Source organism: Lycium barbarum, chromosome 9 (genome assembly GCF_019175385.1).
Source record: "Lycium barbarum isolate Lr01 chromosome 9, ASM1917538v2, whole genome shotgun sequence".
In the NCBI taxonomy this organism is placed as follows: domain Eukaryota; kingdom Viridiplantae; phylum Streptophyta; class Magnoliopsida; order Solanales; family Solanaceae; genus Lycium; species Lycium barbarum.
The window spans coordinates 6,723,901-6,733,258 of record NC_083345.1 but is presented as its reverse complement, the minus strand read 5'-3'; the positions used below and the strand labels follow the sequence as shown (position 1 = coordinate 6,733,258).

Sequence of the window (9,358 nt, the reverse complement as noted above, 5' to 3'; positions counted from 1 at the left end):
TACTCTTTTTTTTGTTTTTCTTTTTAACTTAATGAATACAAATCTAATTAAAAGAGAAGCGACCCAACCTAAACCCATATGCAAAACTTAAAATAGTACTCCCTCCGATTCGCATTAGTCGGTGATTTTTCCTTTGACACATCCCTTAAAAAACTACTTACTCCTCAAAATATAGAAGAATCTAAATTACCTTAAATTAATTTTGCATCTTAATTTTTAAGCTGATAAGTATAGGCTACAAGATAGTGTATCAACATTATTTCATTTTTTGTGTATGTATTAATACATTAAATTTCATTGATTGTTAAACTCAAGTTTATTTTCCCGCGTTTGATGACTTTTCTCTATATCTTAGTTAATCGGAAAATTACGAACCTGTTCCCACACAAATTTTTTAATGGGAAATAAAAATATCATTAATAATAAATGGACGTTAATAAGCCATTATTAAGATGCTCATTTTCCTATCATCTTCGTTACTCCCGGCGGATCAAAAAGAGTGTCCACTTAGCCATTTGCACACCTCTTAAGAAAATATTAACTCCTAGACAAAAACAGTTAATTTGACTAAACTGACCCTAATTAAATATGTATTGAGATTTGATCACATAGCACTTAATAGGAATAAATCTGGAAAAACAAGGTTAATTCTTTTTTGATTTGATAAGTGGACACTCTTTTTATCCAAAAAAATAAAATAAAAAATAAGCGGACCCTCTTTTTGATCTGGAGGGAATATTATTTTGTTCCAAAATTCATTTTTCCATTACCAAAAGAGGAAATATTCATCCTGATTTTCCACATTCACCTTAATCTCATCCCCACCGTGTATCAATACCCACTCGAAACAATCCAACGGCCAATAGTCAGCCATGTAATCAATACAAAATTCCACCCTTCCGTCTATTCCCATAATCCCATCATCAAAATCTCACTCTTCTTCAGCCAAACCTTAAAAAGAAAATCCAAAAAAAACAAAAAGATATATAACTTCCGGATCGTCACATTTGGTGGGTTCGGGTCATATATGTTTGTGTTTACGTAAGTTTCCACTTACATAAACAGTTACATTTTAATAACTTCTAATAATTTATAGCTATTTTTTCTATATTTATAAACCGTAGCTAGTTTTTATTGTATTCAGTTATATTTCGCGTTTTTGAAATACACAGAAATATAAAATCCGGCAGAGTTCACGTTTTTTGAAATACACGAAAATATAAAATCCGGCAGAGTAAAAATAGGTTGTATTTATGGAATAGATTCTCTTTTTTCATTTTAAATGGTAAGTCAAATTAAGTTAACCATGTATCACGCATAACGGCTGAAGTTCCATAACAGCTCACGTTTCTCTCTCCAAATTACTCCATTCCAAATTTTTAGAAATACGTAAATACACCAGGGGCTGTATTTCATCATTTTGAAATACAACGAAATACAAATGTCCCAGCGGCTGTATATCATTGTTTACAAATGTCCCATCGGAACATTCACAATATTTACACCAAAAGACAAGATGAATACATTGAAATACAGCGCAAATATAAAAATCGTGAAAATAAAGTGGAGTAAAAACATACTTTATATTTGTAACATTCACTATATTTACACTAAAAAAAGATGAATACATTAAAATACAACAAAATACAAAAATCGTGAAAACAAAGTGAAGTAAAATTAGGTTCTATATTTGGAACATTCACTATATTTACACCAAAAAAAATGAATGGATTGAAATACAATGAAATACAATTCAAAGGAACTATTAACGCCGTAATAAAACATGTTTTAGCTCTCCATTCTCTCTTTGGGCGGCGGAGAAATGGCAGCACCATAGGCAACAACTTCATCTGGGTTGATGCTCTTGTAAAGCTCTTTCCCGTTAAAGAAGTCTTGCAAAGCTGTTGAACCTTGGGAATTCGAGTAGATCCACCAACAAGAACAACATCATGTACAGTGCTTTTGTCCATCTTGGCATCCCTCAAACATTTCTCAACGGGCTCCATACACTTCCTGAAAATATCCATGTTCAGATCCTCAAATCTAGCACGAGTATTGCTCGTATAGAAGTCAACTCCCTCGTATAGGGAATCGATTTCAATGTTTGTCTGGGCAGTGGGGGAAAGAGTTCTTTTCGCCCTTTCACAAGCTGTCCTCAATCTTCTAAGAGCTCTCGGGTTACCAGTGATGTCCTTCTTGTTCTTTCGTTTAAATTCTTGAACAAAGTGCTGAGGAGAGGGAACGGAGAGAGAGAGAGAGAGAGAGAGAGAGGGGGGGGGGGGGGGGGTGAGAGGCGGCAGGGAGGGGAAGGAGAGGAGAGAAGAGAGAATTTTTATTTTAGAATTTGGAGAAGATGAAAAATCTTAAATGTGTAGTGAGGGAGAATAGAGACAGGTATATGTATTTTGAAAGTTACTGGACCAGTTACGGAATGTAATTTTGGAAAAATAAAGCTATGAAAATTAAATGAAGAATAAAGTAGTCATTATTCATAAATATGTCTTAGAGGTAGCTATGGCAAGCAAAATTTTCTTTATGTAATTTTATGCTTTTTGTGCCTTGTTTTAATTTCAATTTACAGTATAAAATGGGTGATTGACTTCTTAAATAAATGAAGGCCAGGAAAATTATGCTGTTATTTTACTACTCTATTAAGTTTATACCATTAGATCAGTTAAAAGGTAATAGTTAAATTTCACTATCCTACTTCGATTTCTGTTACTATCTATTATTATTTTTTTGTACTTTGATTATTGACTTATTCTACTACCTCCGTCCCAATTTATGTGATACAGTTTATGCTCAGACTATTTAAAAATATTGTTGAGTGTGTGCCGAATTCTTCAAAAACTATGTATTTTTGAGGGATTTGACACAAATATGACAGTATTTTTGAGGGTTGGGGCAACATAAAACTTAAAGTAACAAATTCGACCCATTGGATACCAATTAGCACAATATCACTTTCAAGATTTTGAAGCGGACTTGCATTTTTTGAGATCCATCATGAATGCGGCAACAATTTTAAGGGATCCGAACAATAAAGAATTAGCACAATGTCATTTTCAAGATTTTAAAGTGGACTTACCTTTGAGAGCAGTAAATACCATCCAACATAGTAGTTAACATCTCCTGATAACCCCCACTCTCTTTTTTGGGCCATCTCAAATTTTTCACCCTCTTATGCCCACTCCCTATTCTCCTTTAAACTGTTGGGCCTAGATCTGCAAAAGCTTTAATTGGCCTACCTATTTTTGCCTTTTCATTTAAGCTTCGAATCATTCCATCTGAGGACAACAAAAGAAAAAGATTGCTATCAGCTGCATTCGATCCATATTATCTGTGTTTTATTTCACACTTTTAAGTAAGAAAAATATTAATTGTAAAAGTATTCGTCTAAATTACCTTTTGTTTCTCCTTAAACGTCTTCCTTAATTAATAATCCTTTATTTGAATTAGTAAAGATGTATTTGAGAAAGATAAAATAAGTGATCACTTTTTTGTCTAAAACGTTAAATATTTCACGATCACCTTAGGTGGTAGTCCAAATAGATATCCTTTATTGCACCCCCATTTCAGTTCAAACTCCATAAGAGTAATTACATTGCTAATGAAAGCTTAATTAACTCTAATAACAAAGATTAAAATATCATGTTCAAGAGAAGTTCTCTCTCTCTTTTTTGGTGTTCCAAAGATCTTGTGTTCTTCCTATAAATTGTCATCACAATAATTATAATATCCTCGTTATGTTAGCTTCCTATTACTTTATGTATGTTTGCCTATTGGTATTTGTTGCATTCTGTTTCTGTTTTCAAACAACGCAAAAAGTACATATTAGCCAACAATGATACTTAATGGGACAGTTAAATTATAGTTACATTTTTTAACGAGAAAATAATAAAAATGGTCCCTTATGTTTGGGTAGGTCCAAAGTAATCCCTTAAATATACTTTTGAGCAACTTTGATTCTACAAGTTTGCTAAAAGTGAGTAGTTTGGGTCTCCATCAAATATTTTTTAAAAAAAATTATCTGTTAGATTTGATTAGGGAAATTGTGGAATAAACAAAAAAGAATTTAGGGGAAACTCATATTTGGAGGTCTAGATTTTATAGCTTTTGCTAATTCTTGGTCTATTTTCTAGAGTTCAATGTAGTTTTTTGAGGTGCAACTTTTGCTATTTTTTTTTATGTCCAATACAATATTTATGTTGCATTTTCTAAAATCTGATGGAACTTTTTTGGTAATTTTAGTGAATTCTTTTCACAGTTCCCCTCACACCTAACACACATAATTTGTTACAACGAAAATTAACTCACTTTTGACAACTAAAAGAACCAAAACTAATTAAAAATATAGTTAAGAGACTATTTTAAGCCCACACCCTAATATAAAAGACCATTTTTTTCATTTTCTACACTTTTTATTTTACTAATAATAGGGTTGTTTGAGAACACGGGTTTATAGGGTGGGCAGGGTAGGTAGGGCTGAGCCTTGTTTCTTTTGACTTGTTGCTATATATTTGATTTATACCTTGGTCCACGTACTTGTTATGAAATGTTAATTTTGGACTTTATTAAATCGTAATTAACAGGCAAATGGTCTTAACTCCAACTAAATTAATTTGTAAGAGGCAATGGTCTAAGTCAAGTAGTCAACTCCCCCTAATTAACCAAGATTATCCTTGATGTGTAAAATTAATTTGTGCGAAGATATATACTCCATTGTCAATCTGATGTATGTATTGTTTTGTTATTAAGATTCATCTAAATTAATTGTGAAGTCAAATGATCTTTGACTCTCCCTTACCATACTTATAGACCAATCGGTAAGAGGCAAATGGTCATAACTTCCCCTAACTAAAACTAAACCAAATCTTACTCAATATAGTTAATTATTCAATTAGCTAATCTTTTTTACCGTTTATATTAACAAGAATTCTTAAAAATAGAAAAGAACTATAAAAATAATAGCTAGAAAAGCAAAAGAGCAAAATAGTCATTCTTCACGTATATATTTAAGGGCCCTATATATATGTCATGCATGGCCCTTTGCTCTAAACCAAAATCAAGAAATCTCTCTTTCTCAATCTCAACTCCAATATTATATATATTCATATTCCTCCTCCTCTTCCTCCCTCTTCATCATCATCATCATCATCTTCTTCTTCTTCTTCTTCTTCTTCTTCTTCTTCTTCTTCTTCTTCTTCTTCCTCCTCTTTACTCAAAATTGAAACATCATGGAAAAACCAAGATTTTGTTGGGGAGAATGTTGTCTGGTTCGAAATCATTCTATAAAAGAGTCAGTGGCGGATCCAACCATAGGTTTTAGGGCCGTTAAACCCTATATATGTACGAAAAACAAGTACAATATATATATATATATATTTTAGAACCTAACTTCTGGATCCGTCACAGATCAAAGTCGATCAATCAATTTTATAATGAGTGATTTCGGACCAGGCTTCATTCCCCTCAACTCTAAGAGTTTTTCATATGGTGTCATCACAACAGTACTCTAGAATTATTCATACATGTTTTTGTCTATAGTTTTACTTTTACATACGTTGTGTGTGTGTATCCATTATTTACATTAATCACGTCATTTTTCTTGTGTGAACAGCTAAATCAGGATGATTCAAATCAAATGAAGAGATAGCGAGCCACCGGTATTTACTAAGCTATTTATCAGTATTCATGATGTGCAATTATAGTACTACTACTAGAGCATTCACTGCAACTATTCTTTCTTTTTAAAAAAATCTTCAACTCTCATTTAGCTAGTGATGGTCTGTGCCATTATTGATTTTACCTAATTAGTTTATTAAATGAAAATAATGAAAAGTCGATGCCTATTATCAATAACATTTTAATAAGCTATAAGGTCTTAATTCAAATAGCAAGGGACTTAAAGATTACCCCATTGGAGATCGAAACAGAACGGAGGTTGTCAAAATGTCAAAATGTTAGAACGAGGATATTCAGCATATGACAAGAGTTTTTGTGATTGCAGGTAATTAATGCTCTACCCTCTAGGTGAAGAAACTTCGATCATGCATACTTTAAGGCAGGGCAATGAAGTAGCACACCTTTTGGCTAAGGAATATCCCAAGTAGAACAAACTAAAGCTAGTCTATTTTGCAGTTCCATCTCCATTCGTCTAGGCCAAGCTACTAGTGGATAGGGAGGAAACACATTTTGATAAAATCATTTCGGATAGTGTATGTACTAAACTAGTTGAACTTGGAAACCAGAATGCCTTAAGAGGCATTTCTATATGGGTTGTAATATTTCTGAACAATACTAATATTAATATAATTTAAATATTCCAGCTTCCCTAATAAAAAATAATCAAGAAATGCATGGGTACGTATGCGAGTTGCTAATTCTATTTTCAAGAGTTTCACTTTTAGCGTTTTTTTTTTTGTCTAATAGTGGATCAAAGAATGTGCAGCTCGCCTTGGAGTTTGTTAACTAAGGAATACTCTATAACTTTAGTCCGGCCATCTTTATTATCTTTCTATGTTTTTCACCAAATTATTGAAAACCGTGGATTATGTGTAGTGTGAAAATATGACTTGATTGGCCAAAAGAGAAAGTTTGGAATAGAAACAAAAGTTGGGTTAGGTTTTCACCTTTTTATACAGTTAGGAAGAAGACTCCATACTTTTAATCACCTTACTTGTAGAGAGTTGCAAAGAATATGATGTTTTTTATTAGGACTTTTCTTTTCACTATTTCACTTAATGATGAATAGCTTATAGCTGCATGAGAGGCTTGAAGATATATTCTTTTATAGACTACTACCAATCAAAGGTTGATATTTGACTTTACCTTTGTTTTCTTTATACAGTAATCAGTCTGAAATTCATAATTGGCTCGAATAATTTATATTTATACCGTTGAAGAGCTCACAAAAGGAGATAATACTCTTTATCAAAAGTTTTTCTATTCTCAAGACTTAAATTTGAGACATTTGATTAAAATTGAAGAGATTTCATCCATCCCGCCATACATACTCACTGGTAAAAGATTTGACTTTACTTGAAGTAGGGAAAATAAATTTCATAGAGCATTAAACACTAGTTGCCTTCTCTCTTCCGCCATCTCCCTACCACAAACCACTCCCAATCCCAGCCCCTTCACCCTGACACACACCCTATCCCCGACCACCCTCACCCAACATCCCCACCTCTCACTACTACCCCCCCCCCCCTCCAGCACCTTGCCTAACCCGACCTCTCGTCCTCCCACCACTCCGATCAGCTCGCATAGACTGGTTGAGTAGATTATATATATTGCTATTAGGATATATTTCGTTTATATATTAAACACAAGAGAATAAGTATTCCTAAAAAACTCACTTATTTTTTTGCGAAAACATTTATCACGAGAAACATTTTGATTCGTACTAAACACACCCTAACACTTAGCTCCTGTTGTAAATTTTTTACTACGATTGTGGGGCATGTTGTGTCACGTTTGCATGAAAATCTAATGCTAGCTAGACTATCATGTGGCTTTTCTCTAGACGTTAATTAATCTTGTTTTATCACCCACCTTTTGGAGATTTTCAAACTTTTAGTTTGTCAAATTAAAGAGGACAATTAATTAATTCTGTAGGGATGAGTAGTGGGGTCAAACCTTTGTCTTTGTCTAGGATCTTGAGAAAATCAATTCACATCAAGCAGCCGCTAATTCAGAATTTAAATATCGTGAATTTTAAAATATACATCTAAATATAATTATATATACTTATTTTCGCACGTATATACGCGTATTCTTAATAATGCTGAATTCTATCACAACATGGTCCAATTTGATTTCTGGGTTGACTTCAAAAATTTGCATTGTATATTAGTATTTCTCTGATCTATTTGTCTATTTTAATTGATTATTCTTCTCTGTTGGAAAAAGAAGTCATCTATTTTAATTGATTATGATTTATGCTCTTTGAAAAAACAAAGTCAATGGATTGGATCGGGAATAAATTTGGAGCACAGCAAAGAGTTGCATGATGGATCAATATATGTTTGGAGCAGATATTTTTTTAAGTTTTGAAAGTTTGAAACCAAATATGCTTCTTTTTAGACATAGACTCTTTCTTTTTACAAATTTTATGGTAATCCGTACGAAGAAGGAAAAAAACATGTATATCCAGCTCATTGATTTGCAAGAAAGTTGCTCTCTAATCAAATCAACACAAGTAATCTCGTCACTCAACATAACTTTACTTCATAAATGCACCTTTAAGTGATTTTTGTGACCCTTTATCCAATAATGCTTGTAAATTATTTACATAGTACTTATTCTTGGAGTAAATTATTCTTGGGAGGAGTCCTAGCTAAGTTTAAGAAATAATGTTCAAATTCTTTTACCCCTATCTCATTTATGCAAAAATGAAAACTAATTATATTTCAAGGTAGTCGAATATTTGAATATCAAAAAACGTGTATTAATAGAATTTTACAATCTATATCTTATAATCATCATTTGTAGTAACCCCCATTGGCATAAATTTTACACGTGATCACATAACTATATGGCTTCTTTTCACCAAAGTCACAAAACAATAATCTAACTCAAAAATCACAAAAAATTACCCTACTAACACAAAAGTCATTATTACCGAACTAGGGCGGAGCTAAGTGGGGCGAACGGGGTTGGGATGAGCCCACTTCATCGGAAAATTACACAATATATTCAAGGTTAAAAATATTCTTATGTTTATGGATGTACATATATAATCCACTTGGCTTAGTCGTGTGTTTACTTTTTCATATTTGAACCCCTTAATGAAAACTCTGGCTCCGCCATTACTGCTGGAAAATCCAACTTCCGATGGGTAAATCTTTTACACCTTTTTTCTTTTTATTTTAATAAATACAAAACCTAATTAAAAGAGAAGCGTCCCAACTCCCAACCTAAAACTCATATGCAAAACTTAAAATAATATTCCCTCCTATTCATATTAATTGGTGATTTTTCCTTTGGCACACCCCTTAGAAAATTACTTACTCCTCAAAATTAAGAAATATCTAAATTACCTTAAATGATTTTCATCTTAATTTTTAAGTTGCTTTGATTATTAAACTTGAATTTATTTTGCCGCGATTGATGACTTTTCTCTATATCTAAGTTAATCAAAAAATTACGAAACTGTTCCCACACGAAATTTTTAAGGGATAATTACACTCAGTATCAATTGAGGTACCAAGACTACCAAATTTAGCCCATATTTGTGTTTTTAGCCCATATTTGTGTTTTTTTTCCCACAGTAGCGCATCTTCAGTTTAAACAAAAATTACTTTTCAAAAAATGACCCATTCCCCTCTTCCTCCCCCCCTCTCTCCACTGCCTC

General features: G+C 32.6%; 1 protein-coding gene across 1 annotated transcript; it reads right to left on the bottom strand.

Annotated features, from left to right (window-relative positions):
- Window positions 1–931: 931 nt before the first annotated feature.
- Window positions 932–2,246, bottom strand: LOC132611585 (heat shock cognate 70 kDa protein 2-like; the record flags this gene model as incomplete). The annotated part of the gene is made up of 2 exons (XM_060325995.1): window positions 932–951; window positions 1,751–2,246. Coding segments are annotated over 2 exons (516 nt in total), but the record flags the coding sequence as incomplete, so codon positions are not given.
- Between the last annotated feature and the right edge of the window lie 7,112 nt (window positions 2,247–9,358).